Source organism: Phocoena sinus, chromosome 1 (assembly GCF_008692025.1).
Source record: "Phocoena sinus isolate mPhoSin1 chromosome 1, mPhoSin1.pri, whole genome shotgun sequence".
NCBI lineage: Eukaryota > Metazoa > Chordata > Mammalia > Artiodactyla > Phocoenidae > Phocoena > Phocoena sinus.
This window is the reverse complement of record NC_045763.1, coordinates 29,407,902-29,428,165: the sequence shown is the minus strand read 5'-3', so window position 1 is coordinate 29,428,165 and position 20,264 is coordinate 29,407,902. Positions and strand designations below refer to the sequence as shown.

At 48.5% G+C, this 20,264-nt stretch overlaps 1 protein-coding gene and 1 long non-coding RNA gene across 4 annotated transcripts in view; one reads left to right on the top strand and one right to left on the bottom strand.

Annotated features, from left to right (window-relative positions):
• OSCP1 (organic solute carrier partner 1) overlaps positions 1 to 8,364 on the top strand; it is a 31,067-nt gene extending 22,703 nt beyond the window's left edge. For 2 of the 3 annotated variants that reach the window (XM_032614975.1, XM_032614971.1), the window contains exons 6-11: positions 3,094 to 3,197; positions 3,648 to 3,776; positions 4,317 to 4,386; positions 6,228 to 6,367; positions 7,281 to 7,344; positions 7,585 to 7,939. In XM_032614975.1, the coding sequence (XP_032470866.1) occupies positions 3,094 to 3,197; positions 3,648 to 3,776; positions 4,317 to 4,386; positions 6,228 to 6,367; positions 7,281 to 7,344; positions 7,585 to 7,701 (624 nt within the window). In that variant the 3' untranslated portion in view covers positions 7,702 to 7,939. Of the gene's footprint in view, positions 1 to 3,093; positions 3,198 to 3,647; positions 3,777 to 4,316; positions 4,387 to 6,227; positions 6,368 to 7,280; positions 7,345 to 7,584 lie in introns of all 3 variants that reach the window. The other variant, XM_032614970.1, reaches the window with a different exon arrangement.
• A 1,052-nt stretch (positions 8,365 to 9,416) lies between these two features.
• LOC116744862 lies at positions 9,417 to 12,133 on the bottom strand. The gene is made up of 2 exons (XR_004347195.1): positions 12,078 to 12,133; positions 9,417 to 9,701 (listed from the first exon to the last, which is right to left on the bottom strand). It is a non-coding gene; the product is annotated as an uncharacterized LOC116744862 (long non-coding RNA).
• Between the last annotated feature and the right edge of the window lie 8,131 nt (positions 12,134 to 20,264).

Sequence of the window (20,264 nt, the reverse complement as noted above, 5' to 3'; positions counted from 1 at the left end):
AGTCATTCTGCCAGCTTCTCCCCCTCACCTTCCGATCATTATTTTCCTGCCCTCACAAACTTAGCCCTCCTCTTGTAAGGCCAGTCCAGCAACCATTACACCATCCAAAGCCCTGCACTCATCCCTCACGGCTGAAACCGACTGCCAAGTCACTCACCCACATTCACCAAGCATTTACATCCCTGGCTCACTTCCTCTTGGCCACCTGACTCCTACCATCATCCTGTGGAATGTGGGTGCTCATGGAGATGTCTCATCCAGCACTCCAGCCCCACAGCTCTGTGACCTTCATTCCCTCTTTCCATAGGAAACGTGGGTCCTGGCTTCAGGACCTCATCAGAGAAGGGAAAGTGCACTAAGTACCTTGGGTATGTTTGGTTCTGACCCAGAAAAGTGTGAAGAGAGAGGACACAATGTGGGCCATGGCCACCTCTACCCAAGAGCATCAGGGAGTCTTCATAGAATATCCAATAGCTTTTAAAAGAAATAGGTTTGGGAGCCCTGGCCGTCCAATGGTTAGGACTCCATGCTTCCACTGCAGTGGGCTCGGATTTGATCCCTGGTCGGGGAACTAAGATCCCACAAGCCATGTGGTGTGGCCACAAAAAGAAAGAACGAAAGAAAAGAAATAGGTTTTCACCAGGACCGTGGGAAAACAGGAGGCACATCTCAGTAAAGGCACAGGCATGTAAGCACCTGGTGTAATTGGCGCGGGGGGCCAGAGGGCTGCAAGCAATCGAGTATGGCGAGAACACAGGGTTCAGGGAGGAGCGTGGCTGCGGAGAGGAACAAGGGTCAACTGGACATTATCTGCCAGGCAGCAGAGAGCCAGTGAAGCAGGAGAGGGACACGGTCAGATAGGAGTTTAGAAGAGTCTCTCTAACAGCCAAGTGGAGGATGGATGAAACACAGAGGAGAGCGGAGGCAGGGAGACCAGTGTGGAGGCCAGGCTGGAGGTGATGAAGGTCTGCACTAGGGAGCAGGGTAGAGAGGAGGGGCCAGACACAGAAGTGATCACCAGGTGGGCAGGGCTTGGCGACTGAAGGGCCATGGGAAGGTGGTGGGCAGGGGACTCAGACTGCTGACTTGGTGACCTGATGGTGTCATTCACTGGGATCAGGTTAGGGAAGACAGCTTGAGCCCTGTTCTGAGCAAGGTGAATTGGAGGTGCATCCCATGGAACCCATAGGTGGACACGTTTAATAGGCAATGGGGTAGATGGGTCAGATGCCCAGGGGGGATGACTGAGTGGAAGCTCCAGATCTGGGAGCCATCAGCGCAGAGGTGAATACTGGCGTATGGGTGTAGATGAGATCACCTCGGAATAAAAAGGGTGGAGTGAGAGGAACAGGGCACGGGAGAGTCACACCTACAGCTGAGGGCCAGCAGAGGGGCTGGGCAAGCAGGCAGACCCCAAAGTCCCATCCAGCCAAGGACAGATTCTCAGGTCAAACACACAGTTGACTTAAATTTGTACATTTCAGATCTATGACATAGTCAACCCTGTTAGAATTAGCTAACAGAGAGTCCAGTACCTACATATGGTCTCACTTCTCTCCATAATTTTCCTTCTCCATGCTTATATTCATATCCCTTGGTCACAGAATCTCAAGGTTAAGAATTCCTTAAAGCCAAACCCTCCAACCAACCCAGTGTACACATTTTCCCCAAAACATGCCTTGTGCCTGCCCAGCTCTGCTCCTGAAGTGTCTTCACACCCACCTTCCTCCTCCAGGCCCAGCTCCAAACCCACAGTTGCACCTACCCAGCCCCGCTGCCTGTGGTCATTCTCCTCAGTGGGCTCAGCTCATCTGCATATTCCATTCAGCATATCGTGTTTTATAGTGTCGTCGCTTTTCCGTTCTATGCTGTGTCCTGTGCCCAATTAGACTGTGATACTGAGAATATTAGTTATCTCTTATTGAGCACTTACTATGTGTCAGGCTCTGTGGTGAGTGCTTTTTGTTCATCATCTGACATAGTGGTCAACTAACCCATTGGATAGGTTCTGTTATTATCCCCAGTTTACCAAAGGGAAAGGTGGTGTAACTTACCAAAAAACCCCGAGCCAAGGAGAGGCCCAGCTGAGCCGTGAGCCTGGGCAGTCTAACGTCGGCAGGCCAGACCGCCAGCATACAAATCCTCACCACTTGGCATTTTCACTGCCTTGCATGGAACAAATGCTTATTCTTGATATTACTAATGTGATCTTGTAGAATTTTCGAGTTTCTAGGGACCTTCAAATGTATCTCACTTTACAGATGAGGAAGCTAAGCTCCAATAAAACTGATTGATTGATTTTATTTATTTATTTTTTGGGCGGTGCTGCACAGCTTGCGGGATCTTAGTTCCCCGACCAGGGATTGAACCCAGGCCACAGCAGTGAAAGCACCGAGTCCTAACCACTGGACAGCCAGGGAACTCCCCAATAAAATTGATTAACTGCTACAGTCTTGATGGGATTTAGCCTGCCCAAGACCTGAATACGGAGTGCACAAAGCAAGGAGTAGAAGCAAGCATCACGTAGGGTTTTCAGACACAAAGGAGACCTTCGGACTCTAATGCCAGCTGGATCCACCGGTCCAGCACGTAGCTGAGAGCTTGGAGTCGGAAACACAAGGGCTTGAATCCTCAGCCCTGCCCCTCATGAGCTGGCTGGCCTAGAGGAAGTGTCTTAACCTCTGAGCCACCAATTCCTCATCTGTAAAACGGAGATAATGAGGTTCTTATAGCTCAAGCTTCACAGCTGTATGGAAAGTTTGCAAGGAACCAAGGAATGGGTGTGGAATTTGGAGCCAACCTTGGTTCTGAATCCTGGTCCTGTCTCTTTTTGTTCTCTTTGGGCGAGTCATTTCACTCTGTGAACCTCAGCCTCCTCATTAAGGCAGGGGGGTAGCACTACTCACCTGGAAGATTTGATGTGTGGCGCCAAAGAAGTTCTGTGTAAAAACACTACACCTCTGCAGGTGTTAGTTACGGTGAGTTTTTCTCTCTTAGGTAGCATTCTTAAGCCATTACACACTTTCCATCCTCAGAATGCATATGTCTATGGAAATATACCAAGAAAAATGACAATAAATATTTTTTTTCCAGGTGTCCATATTTCTAAAGGACAAAGTTCAGAATTCCAACGGTCGCTTTGTGTTGCCAGTGTCTGGGCCTCTTCCCTGGGGAACCAAAGTTCCCGGACTCATCAGGTGAATTCTCAACAGTAATTGTCAGACCAATATTTGGGGTGCTGGGAAACCAGTATGTGGGCCACCACGTAGAATGTAGCCCTGCTGGGGCCCCTCCTTTTCTTCAGTTGAGCACAGCAGTGAGGAGGTGAGGTTTAATCCCAGCTTGTCACCTCGCAGACACTTGAAACAAACCACCCAGTTCTCCAGGATTTATTTCTTCATCTACGGAACGTTTACTGTGAGGATGAATAAGATAATACTGTAATGCTCCAAAGTGCTACACAGCACCCGGCACATAACATGTACTCAATAAATATTATTATTATATTACTATCATTATATCAACCAGCATCTTTATCTTGAAGCAGTGTGTGAATTCCCTTTGGTCCCATAGTACCAAGATTAAAGAAGCCTCCGGGACTCTCCAAGCTTGGAGAGCACGTCATCACGTCCTATTTTGTATTGTAGGACGTTCAACGACAAAGGCGAAGAAGTGAGGAAGGTAGAATTCAAGCACGGCGGGAGCTATGTCACTGCCCCCAAAGAAGGGTCTTTTGAACTCTATGGAGACCGAGTCCTGAAACTGGGAACTAATATGTAAGCAAATTCCTCCTTCCCCAAATGAATTCAAGTCCAACGGAGGTCCCTTCACTTAAAAAACCAGCTTGACTTCTGCTATGAAAAATCCCTGCTGACAATTGGAGGAATTTCCCCTTAGGTATACGGCATGCAGAGCCCCGATGTTTCCAAAGAGCACCTCAGATTTCCCAACATAAGATAACTTAACGAGTTGAAAACACAAATAATTTTAAATAGCCACGCAAGAGAGCTAGCCAAAACCTTTGTTGCAGTGGCGATCCGAAAGGGCCTGGCCTTCGCGTACCGATCATGTTTTTTTCAGTGGTACATATTATTTTGCCAGAGAAAAAATTTCCACACAGCTTCCCAGATATTTTGTTTGGGGAAGAAGCGAAATTTGAGTGGTTGACACCCACTTAGTTGTATTCTGTATTCCCAGCACCTTTCTGGACACTTTTTAATGTCTCAAAATAAAAACTATGCACTATATTTATGAGTTAGAAGGAAGTCAGGGTAAAAGGGCTGGACAATGTTTTTGTGGTTTTCTGTTGCCACCAGGTACAGTGTGAACCGGCCCGTGGAAACCCATATGTCTGGAGCATCAGAGAACTTAGCTGCACAGACACAGGTAAGCTTCTGCCTCCCTTGTTTACCTTCATAGCTTATTTCTAGATACAAGAGTCTGGACGGGGAGAGGGAGGGATCTCTAGATTTCAGAGCTGGCCAACATTTCCCTCATTGTTTGCAATCTTCTCCATTCCGCCTTACCAGTACACAGGTTTTTTGTTTTTAAATTTTATTTGTTTATTTATTTATTTATGGCTGCGTTGGGTCTTCATTGCTGTGCGCGGGCTTTCTCTAGTTGCAGCGAGCGGGGGCTACTCTTCATTGAGGCGCATGGGCTTCTCATTGCGGTGGCTTCTCTTGTTGTGGAGCACGGGCTCTAGGCACACAGACTTCAGTAGCTGCGGCACGTGGGCTCAGTAGTTGTGGCTCACGGGCTCTAGAGCGCAGGCTCAGTAGTTGTGGCTCACGGGCTTAGTTGCTCTGCAGCGTGTGGGATCTTCCCGGACCAGGGCTCAAACCTGTGTCCCCTGCATTGGCAGGCGGATTCTTAACCACTGTACCACCAGGGAAGTCCCCATCACACAGGTTTTTAATTACAGTTTCTCATGGAGACTTCCAGTGATCTAATTAGGTAATTTTAAACTTGGCTCCCACCATAATTAAGCAGGAACCACACACCAGGACACGTGAAATAGCATTGTACCAGTGTCACAAGGTCCGTGGTTGCTGAGTTTAGCACTTGTGTGTATTCTGATCCTTAAAACATCCCTTTTTCAATGCTTTCCTGTGTGATGATGTGGAAGCTAAGTTGAAAATGGGGTTTTTGGTTCTCTGAATTCTGTTGTACAAATTTTCACTGAACTAGCTACCAGCTAGCTATAGGACAAATCATGGAATACTCAGTTATTCTGTAAACATTTACTGAACTACGTCTATGGGCTGGGTTCCCAGGGCACAGAGCTGGCTTAGATGTGGTCCCATCCTGAAGGGGCTTATAAAGACGGTGATGGAACAAATAACTACAACACGGCGGAAGACGAAAGACGCTCGCTGAGCATTCTGAGTAAAGAGCTGTGTCAGAACACACGTCCTGTGGGGGGGGGGGGGTGGGGGACAGGGAACAAGAAGGCTTTTCAGTGGAGGCGACATTCAAGCGAGGCTGTGGAGTGAAGAAGATACTCAATAGCCCAGAGGGAGAAACAGGCATACAAACCCAGGTGACAGCATGAGCAAAAGCACCCAGAATCACAGTGTTGGGGGAAGCGGGGAGGCAGCGTCTCTCCCACATGGCTAGATCATAACGTGATAGCAGCAGTGCTCAGAGATTCGCCTGGGCAGGGACATGGGGCCTGACTCAAGAGGCAAAGCAGCGAAAGGCTGGGTTAGAGAGAGCCGGTTAGGAGGAGGGGGGAAGGCTGCAGTGGGACCAGGCAGTGTGAGTGGAAGCCACAGGACGGAAGGGATTCGGTGGGGGCACGGGGGGAGGGATTGTGCACGGACACCACCTGAGCGCGGGGTGGTCGCTCCCATGGAATGAGTGCCCTTGGACCTGGAGCCTCCTACTTGTAAAGGCTGGGGGAACTAGATTGCCTGAAGGAGAAGCTACGTTCTTCTCCTTCAAGGAGGAAGGTAATTTGAGGAGAATGGGGATCCCTGGGGCCTTCCCCTCATCTTGAGAATCTCTGGTTTGTGCCTTGTTAGAGTCCCTCTGCCTCTGACACAGGTTATTTCTCTCTTGGTTAAGCCTGTTTTCTATGTTTCATTTGGACCCAGTCCTTCCCAGAAGTAATTTAAACTGTTATCGTTTTGCCTTGTTATATAATACCACCCCGGGGCTCTGGGGTCTCAGCAGAAAATGTGGTCTCCTTCATGTGGCTAAAAATCATGAAATTGTTCCTGCAGGAAAGCATTGCTCCAAACCCTCTTGCTAAAGAAGAGCTGAATCTCTTGGCCAGGCTGATAGGAGGCATGGAGATTAAGAAACCTAGTGGCCCTGAGCCAGGATTCCGGTTGAATCTCTTCACCACTGATGAAGAGGAAGAGTATGTTTTCAGCCTGTTTCTGTAAAGACCTGTATAAAAATCCTAAGTGTGATAAGAACCGAAAAATGACTGTTATAAACCAATGACCCTTATAAACACAGATGTAAAGACCACAAATGAAATACCAGCAAACTCAATAACCTGAAGAAGAATCCACCAGTATTAAATAGCCTGAACTTTGTGGATTCATTCAAAAAATAGTTCTAATGTTTCATTTAGCAAAGTACAGCTCAATGAGAGAATTGGAAGTCAAGTTAATCATGTTAACAAAAGACTGGTAAACCAGAAGGAGGTCGGAGCATGATATCTTTGGGATCAGTCTCCCCCAGAACCAATAGTGGTGGCAATTCACCGAGACTGACACAGCGCTTTACAGTTTACAGAGCACCTCTGCCTTCATTATCTCATGTGAGGCCCCTCGCAACCAAATATTTGGGATGGGGGTTGCCTTCTATTTCCCTCTCCACTGAAGTGGCAGGTGCTGTGGTACGTGTGGGGACCCACAGTTGGAGCGGAGGACCTGGGACCTGTCCTCAGGTACTCCCAGTGTCGTAGGGGCACGAACACGTGCACAAGTCACTCGAGCGCCACGTCATAAACACTCCAGTGGAGGACACGGCGACTGACCTTGCACCCGCGGATTGAAGGAGGTGGCAACTGAGCTGGGTCTTGGAGTTTGCCAAGCAGAGGAAGGGGAAAAACGTTCTTGGCAGTAGTACGTGCAAAGGCACAGAGACATAAAAGGACTTCTTGGAGTGTAGGGTGCACTGGTTGGGGACAGGGTAGAAAGGTGAATGGAAAGGGCAGAAGGTGAGGCAGAAAAAATAGGTTGCCAAATTATCAAGGGCCAGTTTGCCACACTAGCAGGGAGAAAACCCTAACCTTTGACCCATTTCTCTACCATCTTGTGCAGACAGGCAGCGCTAACCAGGCCAGAAGAGTTATTCTATGAAGTTATCAACATCCAAGCTACTCAGGTGTGTGCAGGGGATTACACAAGTCAATTCTTATTCCCCTCCTCATCTTATAATAACATTGAACTCCAAAGGCCCTCCCTTCTCCTCTCTAATCCGCACGTAATGTAGTCCCTATTCTGACAAACAGGTGAGGAACTGAAATGCATCACAGTGGTGGGAAAATTAACTACCAACTGCACAAAGAGGCCATGGTGCCCACACATCCTCCTCATTCCCTTCCTCCTCTCACTTCTCTCACAGGACCAGCAGACGAACGAAGAGCTGGCTCGGATCATGGGGGAGTTTGAGATCTCGGACCAGCCAAGGCGGAGTGCCAGCAAGGGCGATGATTTGCTTGCCATGATGGATGAGTTATAGCTGTGCTGACCAGGCACGACCCTCCCCCTATGGAGAGGCTGCTTGATGAGGACCCTGGGGGATGTCCCCAGGGAGCCAAATGATGCTGCTAGTTTTCTACTAAGTGAAGGCCTTCCTTACCTCTTGTTCCTGTTTATGTCCTAACGAACTGTGCGGGTCTCCCTCGGGGAGCACAGTCTCTGGAAGGCACACACACATTCATATTTTCAGCAAAATATATTCTGGCTTTTAAACTGGACCCTTCCCACGTTCTTGCTAGTTTTATGGCAATCAAAGCATCTGGAGCCACAGGGTCAAGCCTGAGAGTCAGTAAGAGGGCGCTCCTGTTGCCGTTTTCATTACAGCTTTGCCCGGGGGACCTACGGCTCACAGGTGCCTGTGAATCATCACTAAACGTCGGCGCTTTCTCGGACGTATTCTGCCTTGTGAGTTTGACGTAAGTGGAAAAGGCGGTTGCCTCAAGCAGTCGGGGCCCAGTTTACACAGCCCTCCTCTCCCTGGCACACTGGGAACTGTCAGCTCAGAGGCAGAGGAAGCAAGGCCGTGACAGGGACGCCTCAGGCAGGCCCCGCGCAGAGCGTGTGGGTGTCTGTGGTTCTCCGCACACCTCTCTATCCATATGTAGTGTGGACTTATCCCATATGGAAATGCGTACCAAGGAAACAGTTTGCTTTTTAAGAATGATGCGTCCTCCTTACCCCCAGAGTCTCCCTCTGCCACTTAGTGTTCTTGCCTTCTAAAGACACCCAGCATGACGTGCCATGACATGTGTCTCCTCTGCTTCGCCATTAGCGGCCAAGCAGAGCCTTAAGTTTGATGTACGGGAGGTGCACACGGTGTACCACTTTCCCATCCGTGCACCAGATGAGTGACTTCCCTTGGCAGGATGCCAAGTCTAATTGGGCTCCATGAGAACTGTCTCAGGCCAGGGCTGCCCCGATTGCCTCAGGAGGGAGGGTCAGCCCTCCACCTCATATTCATCCTGAATTGAGTAACTAACTGGCGGGCTCAGGATCAGCCAATATCCAGAGGCCAAGGTACATTCAGTCCCATGGAAGAAAATATCCAGGACGGCAGATGGTAGGAGAGAAACTGAGCTGAGCTGTTCATTGCCTGAGATTGAGCCACAGCCACCAGGACCACTCGGGACCCTGGCACCTTAGCAAGAGTTGAGGCGAACATATTTCTGGAATGCAAGGGTGCCTGTCCTTTAGCTTACCCAAGGCATAGGGTTTGAATACAGAAGGGTAAATCACCCAATAAAGTTGCTTCCTACCCATGAAAGTGACTCTTTCTTACCCACCAAAGCCCCCAAAAGGTCCGCTGAGGAGGAGAAGCACACCGTGCCGTGTAATCTGCTTCTTACAGGCTTCAAAGTGCCTTCAGACTGTTTTAGTCTCTTTTAAGCAATCTGGCCACCGGTTGGGGTGGCCTGACTGGATGACAAGTGAAGGGGAAGGCTCTGCCTTAGGCCTGGCTGCCACCGCACTGCCACAAACCTGAACTTCACTGTCTGCTCCAAGCTTGTCCTGGGGCCTTGGAGGCGGGCCACGGGCTGCTGAGAAGCAGCCTTCTGCCTCCACCTATCCCAGAGCTGTGCTGATGATTTCAAACCTATCTGTTCTCTCAGTGAATAAACAAGACACACGTCTCTGGTAAGGCAGCCTGGTGATGAGGCAGTCTTTGAGTTTCATGTCTCTAGACTTGCACAAATGTTGAGAAAAACAAGTTTATTTGCATGGTGGTTCAGGGTACCCAGAGAAAGCAGGGGAGTCGGGAGGGAGCAAAGGAAAGAGAAGGCAAGGATTACCCGGGCAAGAATGTGGACTGAGTACTGACAAGGCATCATTGTTCACTTAACACCAGGTCACGGGGTCTGAGGGTGTCACACAACAGTGCCCAGTGCGCTCCAAGGGAAGGCACACCGTGGTCCCCATCCCTTCCCCGAATTCACCACGGCGTCTTAGGCAGTTACCCTCACCGAGCCTCAGTTCTCTCATCTGTGAGAAAGGAAAAGAACTAGTTCATTGACTCAAAGCCAGCTTGCCCTGTTAGACCCAACCGGTCTGTCTGGGATTCAGCTCGCCCAAGAACCACCAAGAGCCGAGAGTCGTTGCAACACGCATGAGCTTTTTATTGAAAGCCGGTGCACCGGGGTCCCAAAAACCTCACACAGGAGGCAGTTTTTGGACCCCGAAAAGCAAAAGCTCATGCTATTTATAGGTTGATTCACTTACAGGGCGTAGGTTTTACAATGATTGGGCAAACAGGGCGATCTTTAAACTTATTGGTTCAGTCCTTTTGCCCCAGTTAGGCTTGTTTGTTCAACATTTTTGCGGTTTAACGGTTAGGACAAGCCGCCCATTTCTCAGAACGGTTCTTGCCTAAGGGCATATCGGCTTCATGCACCTGGAAAGTACCCGGATCTACAAGTTCCTTATCTGAACAGGAGAGAGTGGGGTCAGAAGTTGTTCTTGCAAGGACCATGGAGTAATGGAAAATCCCCAAAGGGCTTTTTGGGCCCCACATCCCCCCCTTTTTCTTTTTGTAACTAATTTCAATCATGGAATTTCAGTTTCTTTTTCTTGTAATTTCTGATATTGTTGTCTTAGCATCAGAATCTGTACTGTGCTGATGCGTTTCCTAATAAAAGCTATTAATCGATTTAAAATGCATGGTCCAAAGGTTAAAAGCAACAACAAAATAATGAGGGGTCCTAACAAGCTGGAAACCAAAGTAGTAAGCCAGGGAGATTTATCAAACCATGATTGGAACCACCCTTTTTGATTCTCTCTTTCCTGTTGTCTTTTGTCCAGGCGTTCCCTGAGTTTGTTCATAGTTTTGGTAATAGCCCCAGAATGATCAATATAAAAACAGCATTCTTCTTTTAGTGCAGCACATAGTCCGCCCTCCTTAAGGAACAGCAGATCTAATCCCCTCCTGTTTTGTATTACTACTTCTGAAAGCGAGGTGAGAGATTCTTTTAACTGAGTTATGGAACTTTTTAATGCCCGGAGGTCAACATCTACAGCTTGTCTTAAGGCATCATAATAGTGGGGTTGTTGAATGAGGGCTGTTGTACCCGTTCCTACCCCGGCTGCCATTCCTAGTCCTAGGAGTACAGCCAGAGTGAGTGTTATAGGTTCTCTCTTAGACCTTCCTCTGCCCTCGTATTCATCTAGAAAGGATGAATCTGAATGATAAATAAGTCTGGGGACCAGCTGAACTAATACACAAAAATCAGTTGAAGCTTTAAGAACCTCTAAAGAAATGCAGGGGGTCAATCCTGTGTTACATGCCCACCATCCATCCGGAGGAGGGAGGAGATATCCTGAGCCCTGTGGGAGGCTTAAATTGGCACAAAGATGTCGGTGGGACGAGGGGGGCGTTCCTACACATGTACCGTTTCCTAATACTGAGGCCAGAGTCAATTTACTATTTCCTTCTTGTTTCCATCGACATTGATCTGAAGTGTTAACATTACTATAATTAGAACTGTATCCTATAGCATCATAATAAGGGGGAGGAGCAGCATAGCAAAGCCAACATGATTTAGTACCCTCCGGATTTGTGGCATTTAGAACCTCAAAAGCCGCCTGGATCAATGAGAGCATTCAGTCCCGGGGGGTCTTGGGTTTGATTGTCATTTCTTTTGGCTCAAAAGTTTGGTTTCTTATCTCTGGTAACGCTGTGGGAGGGGCCAAAGGTAGCAAAGAGTGCCCTATCTCAGGGTTGGGGCCTATAGGAACTGGAGTAGGGGTTTCAATTTTTAGTTTGATGGTCATTAGTAATCCATCATCATATCCTTCTTTATAAAACCTAATTCCCCATGAATGGCCATTTATCCAGTTTTTATCCTTTTTCCCTGGTTCACTAAAAGAGATCTTAAGGGGATGGCACCATTTAATACATTCAGGCCTATAAGTTAAGGGGTTGGTTGGGTGTGTATAATTGGCTGTCACCTTAATAAAGTCCCAGCCAGAGGTGGGCTTCCAATAGGTGTCTCCTGTGGTTTCACATCCCCAGCTTTTACAATAAAAATGTTCTTTCCCCCCACATTGATAATTTAGGGACCTATGGCGATGAAATCCCGGGCATACATAAAAGGTGGGGTTGCTAAGTTTCTGTCGCGTACCCGAGTTTTGGCAGCCGTATTGGCCGGCCCGACCGGGTATGGATGGGGCATTTTGACGATCATGGGAGTGTGCTGTGTCCCAATTGGGAGCTCCTATGGCTAATTTACAGACATCGGGGAAAAGGTCTGGCCACCAGGTCCAAGGAGCAGTAGTATGGCTAACAGACCATGTTACATCTCCAGTTTGGGAAATTACCTGCCAGGTTAAACGCTGGGGCAGGTGAGGACTAAAATTACTCACAGTCAGTAGGGGTAACAAAGTTAAAGTTATAAGTCTGATGATCGCAGAAGCTTGAGCTTGAGCGGGTTGCTGGTCTTTTGGGCTCGCCATTCCGATGATGAAGATGCTGGTGCGGCCTTTACGTGTGAAGCGTGGATCCACGCAGCGATGCCGTCTACCTTTATAGCCGTGGGGGTGGTGAGCAGGACGATGTATGGTCCTTCCCACCGAGGCTCTAGTGTCTGGGTTCGGTGCCGACGGACGTACACGGAATCTCCGACTTGGAAGGGATGAGACTCCGCTGGTGTTCCTGGTCGGTAAGCCTCTGCCAGCTGGGACCACACCTCCTTTTGGACCAACTGGAGTCCCAACAGCCTAGCATATAAGTCAGTGTTATTCTGGCAGTCAGGACTTATTTTTTCCCTTAGCGTAAGAAGAGGAGGTGGGGCCCCGTATAGTATTTCAAATGGAGTAAGATGATAGCAGGAGGGGATATTTCTAGCCCGGAACAGGGCTAAGGGAAGGAGCACCGTCCAATCTGTACTGCCAGTCTCTATGGACAATTTAGTTAGGGTTTCTTTTAGAGTTCTATTCATTTTTTCTACCTGTCCTGAACTCTGGGGTCTATAGGCACAATGTAATTTCCAATCAGTCCCCAGGTATTTGGCCACACCCTGACTTACCGGGGCGACGAAGGCGGGACCATTATCTGATCCTATTACCTTTGGTGCCCCGAACCGGGGGAAAATTTCTTCTAAGATCTTTTTGGCCACCACAGTAGCTGTCTCCTTTTTCGTCGGGAAAGCTTCTACCCATCCTGAGAAGGTATCTATAAAAACTAGAAGATACCTGTTACCGTACCTTCCAGGGCGTATTTCAGTGAAGTCGACCTCCCAATAGGTTCCTGGGCGGTCTCCTCTGAGTCTTTTTCCGACCTCAAGTTTTCCTTTATGGGAGTTTACCTGTTGGCATGGAATGCACTCCCGTGCAATCTGTTCAGCTAATTTGGTTAGTCCAGGGGTATCATAACCTGTCTTGTGTAGTAGGGACACCATCTTTTTGGTTCCCAAGTGCGTCCATCTGTGAATCTGTTGTAGCATGGATTTTGCTTGTTGAGGAGATAATATTCCTTTGGTTATGGCTGGGTAATTGTTCCCCTATCATTTGGTTTCCCAGGACTCTCATCTGATAGTTCTAGTATGATTTCCCGTAGAGCCACCTCTCGTGCTACCCTATCTGCCATGTTGTTGTCTCTTGTCACCGGGGTATTGTCCTTCTGGTGTCCGGGGCAATGAATGATGCTGACTTTAGTGGGGAGCATGAGGGCAGCTAGCAGTGCCACTATTTCTTCTTTGTTTTTAATTTCTTTGCCCGCCGAGGTGAGCAACCCTCTTTGTTGGTAAATGGCCCCATGGACATGGGCGGTAGCAAATGCGTACCTACTGTCCGTATAGATGTTTACCTTTTTGTTTTCTGCTAGTTCCAATGCTCTAGTCATGGCGATTAGTTCAGCCCGTTGGGCCGATGTCCCTTGCGGTAATGCGGCTGCCCAGATGACCTCTTTCCCGTCTACCACGGCTGCTCCCGCCCGACGCTTACCTTTCTCTAGGAAACTGCTTCCGTCAGTAAACCAGGTAACGTCGGCGTTGGGCAGGGGCTGATCCATCAAGTCTGGTCTGCTACCGTGTGCTGCAGCCAGTACTTCCTGACAATCATGGATGACGGTAGTGCTTTCCAGGTCAGGGTCGGGTAACAAGGTGGCCGGGTTGAGTCCTGTGGCTGATGTAAACTTAATACGATCTGAGTTTAACAGCAGGGCTTGGTAATGAGTCATTCTGGCATTTGTTAGCCATCTGTCGGGTGGCTGGCGAATCACACTTTCTAATGCATGGGGGGCTGTTATCGTTAAGTTCTGCCCCAAAGTCAGTTTGTCAGCATCTTTGACCAAAGCGGCCACCGCGGCGATTATTTTTAAGCAGGCGGGCCATCCTGCTGCCACAGGATCCAATTTCTTTGATAGGTACGCAACTGGGCGGTTCCAGGGGCCCAGTTTCTGAGTTAATACTCCCTTTGCAATACCTTTATTCTCGGCCACGTACAGATGAAAAGGCTTAGTGATATCTGGTAGCCCCAAAGCTGGGGCTGATAGCAGGGCTCGTTTAATTTGGTCAAAAGCCCGTTGTTTTTTATCCCCCCAAGCAAAAGGGATGCCAGTTTTGGTCAGAGGATATAGAGGGGCTGCTAATTCAGCAAACCCCTACAAAATCCGGCCGTCCCCAAAAATTCTCTAACTTGTTTGGGACTCTTGGGGGCCGGTATCCGGGCAACGGTGTCTTTCCTGCTTTCCGAAAGCCATCTCTGTCCTCCTTTTAACAAGTACCCCAGGTAACTAACCTGTCGTTGGCATATTTGTGCTTTCTTTGCAGAAGCCCGATATCCCAATGTTCCCAGTTCTGTTAACAGTCTCTCAGTTCCCTTGATGCAGTCCTCTTGGGTTTCAGTAGCTAAAAGAATATCATCAACATATTGAAGTAGAGTTACCTGGGGATTGGATTCTCTATAAGATGCCAAACCCTGGTGGAGAGCCTCGTCAAAAATGGTGGGGGAGTTCTTGAATCCTTGTGGCAGGCGAGTCCAAGTCAGCTGGCCTGACATCCCCGAGGCTGGATCCTTCCACTCGAAAGCAAAGTAGGGCTGACTGAGAGAGGAGAGTCTCAGGCAAAAAAAAGCATCTTTAAGATCCAAAAGAGTGTACCAAGTGTGCTGAGGTGGAAGAGTACTTAAAAGATTATAGGGGTTGGGTACCGTGGGGTGGAGGTCCATTACCCGCTTATTTACCTCTCGTAGGTCTTGTACCGGTCGGTAATTATTAGTTCCTGGCTTTTTAACTGGCAAAAGAGGGGTATTCCATGCAGATTGGCACCTTACCAGGATCCCTAATTCCAGCAACCTTTGTATTTGAGGACGGATGCCATCTCGGGCTTCTTTACTCATGGGGTATTGACGGACCGTCACTGGGGTGGCGGTTGTTTTAAGTTCTACCACCACGGGGGGCCGATATTTTCCCATTCCCATACCGGCAGTTTCTGCCCAAGCCTGTGGAAACCTAGTCATCCAATCCTGCATATCAACTTGTGGAGGCGAGGGTGTTTCATATATCCTGTGTTCATCTTCCAGTTTCATGGTCAAAATTTGGAGTAATCTACCTTGGTTGTCAGTTATGGTGGGCCCTTCTGGTTGAAAGTGGATTTGGGCCCCCACCTTAGAGAGTAAGTCTCTACCTAGCAAAGGGTATGGGCACTCAGGTATGACCAAGAATGAGTGGGTTACTCGTCCCACCCCAAGATCTACTGTCCTTCGGGTGGTCCATGAGTACTGCTTATTTCCAGTGGCCCCCTGGACCCATGACCTTTTAGTTGAAAGGGAGCCCTTTGAATGGAGGAGGACTGAGTGCTGGGCTCCGGTGTCCACCAAAAACTGGACGGGTTCCCCCTCCACTTTAAGAGTTACCCTGGGCTCGGGGAGAGGGTCCGAGCCCTGACTTCCCTAATCTTCCTCTTCCAATGTTAAGATTTTATCTCTGGTTGGCCTTCTTCCGTTCCTTTTTTTAGGGCATTCTCTTGCCCAATGACCTTTTTCCTTACAGTAGGCACATTGGTCCTTGTCTCATGGCCGCCTTCTATCCGTTGTTCGCCCTTCCTGTCTATTTCTGTCTCTAATGTTTCCTCCTCTGACTACAGTGGCCAGTATCTTACTCAAATGTCTTTCTTGTCTCTTATCTCGTCTTATCTCACGAGCCTCTTGTTCCTTCTGTTTTCTTTCTTCCCTTTCTTTTTCCGTCTCCCTCTTATTATATACCTTATCTGCCTCTTTTACTAAGTCCTGAAGGGAGAAACCTTGTAGGCCATCCAGCCTCTGTAGTTTTTTTCTAATATCAGGGGCCGCCTGGTCAATAAAGGCCATTGCTATGGTGGCCTTATGTTCCTCAGAGGTTGAATCATAAGGAGTGAATCGTCTAAAAGCCTCCATTAAGCGTTCTAGGAACACGGTTGGCGATTCCTGGGGCCCCTGAATTACTTCTCTTACCTTAGCCAAATTCGTGGGGCGCCTGGCCGCTCCACGGAGACCCGCCACCAGAGCCTGGCGATACATTTTCAGGTGCTCCTTACCTTCCGGGGTATTAAAGTCCCAATTCGGCCTGACGAGTGGAAAACCGGCATCAATCTCGTTAGGCAACTGGGTAGGTTGTCCATTGGCGCCTAACACATTCTTTCTAGCTTCCAGGAGAACCCATTGCCTCTCCTCAGTTGTGAGGAGAGTCTGGAGGAGCTGTTGACAATCATCCCAGGTGGGTTGGTGGGAGAAGACAAGAGACTCTATTAAAGCCTAAGAGCCTGTGGATTTTCAGAGAAAGTAGGGTTATGCATCTTCCAGTTATAAAGATCTGCAGAGGAAAAGGGCCAATATTGAAGGGGCCTATTCCCGTGGTTATCGGGGGGGCCATATTCTCTAAGGGATAAAGCAGTGGAATCCGGGGAAACAGCCCTCCGGCTTCTGGTGCCCGCCGAGGGACCCCCCCTTCCGCCATAACAGGTGGCCCTACTGGTGCGGAGGGTTGTGAAGCTGGGGGTCCTAGGGGCGGCATGGGATTTAGGGCCGGAGGATAAGGAGGTGGGGGATCTAGAAGAAGCAAATCAGACTGCAGGTCAGGATATATCGCCTTTGGCGGGTCCGGGGCAGCAGATGACTTTTCCGTGTCTGGGGTTTTCTTCAGGGCCAATATCTCCGATTGTGCTGGAGCGCATGCAGACGTGCCTGTTGAGGAAACAAAGGGCCGGACCCACGGAGGCGGGGAGAGAACTAGATCTTCCCAGACCAGGATATATGGTATCTGGTCTGGGTGTCCGTGGGGTCCTGTGTTAAAGACCCTAGACTTGACTAGCCCAACCTTATCTAACAAAAAAGATCCCTCGGGTGGCCACCCTGTCTGAAATGTAGGCCACTCAGAGGTACACAGCGTTTGCCATTTTCCTTTCCTTACTTCTACCGAAAGGTTGTGGGCCCTAGCCCTAACTTCGGTCCAGTGGCTTAGGGTAAGAGAAAGAGGAGTCATCATAGTTTGTCCCATTGTCGTCCGTCAAAAGAAAGATAATAGTACAGAAAAACAATAAAATTTCAAAAGACACACATTGATATTGCCGCCGCGAACTTAAAACTGAAACCAACTCAAATTCAGATGGCAGCTTATATAACCTGCCAGAACCAGATGAAGGAGAGACAAAATTTGTTTCTCCTTCCAGATGGACCACCAGGGCGTCCCCTGGGGCCCGTGGACACCAGCTATCGGCACGTCTGCCTAGCCAGGAGTCCAATACAGATTTCACAGCAAGCCGGTTCACACGGCTTTTTCCTAATGGCGGCTAGCAACAAACAAACGACAAACAAACAGACAATTAGGCTCAAGCCTACCTGATACCTCCGACTCCCGATATTCTTGTGGCACGGGGCGAGTGTGGATCCCGGACGAGCCCCCAAATGTTAGACCCAACCGGTCTGTCTGGGATTCAGCTCGCCCAAGAACCACCAAGAGCCGAGAGTCGTTGCAACACGCAAGAGGTTTTTATTGAAAGCCGGTGCACCGGCGTCCCACAAACCTCACACAGGAGGCAGTTTTCGGACCCCGAAAAGCAAAAGCTCATGCTATTTATAGGTTGATTCACTTACAGGGCGTAGGTTTTACAATGATTGGGCAAACAGGGCGATCTTTAAACTTATTGGTTCAGTCCTTTTGCCCCAGTTAGGCTTGTTTGTTCAACATTTTTGCGGTTTAACGGTTAGCACAAGCCGCCCATTTCGCAGAACGGTTCTTGCCTAAGGGCATATCGGCTTCATGCACCTGGAAAGTACCCGATCTACAAGTTCCTTATCTGAACAGGAGGGAGTGGCGTCAGAAGTTGTTTTTGCAAGGACCATGGAGTAATGGAAAATCCTCAAAGGGCTTTTTGGGCCCCACAACCCCAGCTAAGTCGCTGAGTTTACAGATTCTTAGCCCCTGCCCCAGGTGGGGTCTGAGAACTGGAATTTTACCCGTGCCGCACTCCCCCACCCCACTCCATGCTTTGGGAGTATATCTGCTCTCTTTCAGCAATTCTGTGACTTAACCTCTTCTCAACTAGGTTTTAAACTGTCCTGCTCTTGTTCTTATCATAGTGTTGGAAGGCCCCGTAGAACATGCAAGGCAAAGCTCTAGAAAAGCCTTCTGAACAAAAGTACTTTAATGGCTCCCAGAAGAAAGATGTAATAAAAATTGAGAGTGAAGGGGAAGAAAAAAAGGAGGAAATGTATTTAGCCCTTAGTTCTAGAATGAAAGTCATCCCATGCAGTCCACATAAGTATGTAACAATTTTAAAAGATAAACTCACTTTTTTCCTTTGATCCAGATCCTGGTAGGCGAGAAACAAATTCAAACATCATAACCAGATCCTGGAGATCCCCAAGTCTGAACAGGATCAGATTCCCTCATCCTCTTCCACCTGTTTTGTCACTCTGGTTTACATCCATGGAGACCAACTCAAGCCTCAGGAAACCACAGAAAGACAAATGCAAATCTTAGGGGGAAAAAATATATATATATATATATTAGCATAATACCGAATCGTAAAGACCCAAATTAAAATCCAAAAACTGTTACACTGTTTACCTCCCCCTTCCTCCCTTTGAATTATGCCCTGGAAAACTCCTCGTCAGCTGCCAAATTCCTGGACAGCTGGCAGCAGAGGGAGTGAAAAGAAGTGTTTTCAAGGGACTGGGCTGGAGAACCCTCTTCACAGTTGAATCTTGCCTGCCCAGTTTCATGATTCAACGTGAAGTAAATTCTCAGATCATAGCCACCTCTTTCCAGATGAGAAGGTCAAGATGCGTTCCAAGGGCCGATGGAGATTATTCTGAATTACTTGATCCCCTTAACACCCCCCACCACCCCACATACACAACGCTGTGTTCTTTTTGTTTCTGGCCAGTCACTCCTCTGATGTCAAAAATAACATTACCTTCTCTGTTAGTTCCCAGAACCACAGGAAACCCCAGCTGCCTGAGGCCTAGCGAGGCCACACCAGTAGGTGTGGCCTTTTTTTTTTTTTTTTTTTTAATTTCATTATGAAGGTGAAGGACCTGCCAGGGTGGTTCATTAACACTAGTGCCAGTAACCTGGGAGAAAAATAAGAGGAAGAAAATAAAAGTGACTTCTTGAAAGTCACAGAGACAGCTGAAATTACAATAAAGGAAGTTGTTTAAATTCCCATCTCTTACATAATTCATCCAAAAGCAGTCTATAAACTTCAAATATTGTTTCTTTATTTTAGGGTTACTTGATACATACAACTTTAAAACACACAAAGGATAAAATAAGTATTATAAACAAAGCTTTATAGAGCTCGGGGCGGACCCAAGACTCCTAAATCCTAGATGTGCACATTGGCTTCAGATCACTCCACCCTCCTGCTCTTTATAAAATTCCCCAGGGGCTGACCTTTTTTTCAAGTATTCAAGGGGAAGGTCAAGGATGCTTGACTTGGGTTTTCTGGATATCCAGAAGGCCTCTCAGCTTCAGTTACAACTGAGAAGATAATACCTGTGTCAGATGCCCTCCCTCGCCTCTCCTCTCTACCTCACCACATCTTTTATCTCTTTTTCCCCACCCAGACCCCTTTCTGCACCTCAGAAGTTCACCAGGGACTTCCCTGGTGGTGCAGTGGTTAAGAATCCGCCAGCCACTGCAGGGGATACAGGTTCCATCCCTGGTCCGGGAAGATCCCACATGCCTCAGACCAACTAAGCCTGTGCGCCACAATTACCGAGCCTGCGCTCTAGAGCCCACGAGCCACAACTACTGAAGCCCCCGCGCCTAGAGCCCATGCTCCGCAACAAGAGAAGCCACCGCCATGAGAAGCCTGCACACGGCAACGAAGAGTAGCCCCCGCTCGCTGCAACTGGAGAAAGCCTGTGTGCAGCAATGAAGACCCAACGCAGTCAAAAATTAATGAATTAATTAAGTGTTTTAAAAAGTTCACCAGATGGCAGCTGGGGAGCTCCTCGGTCCAAGCCGCTCCCACGCAGCACGGCCTCTGCTCCTCCAGGGCCTCCTCAGCTCACTCACCAGCTCTACAGTCTTCCGAGCTGCCTCGCCTTCCTCCCTCCTGCCCCCCATAG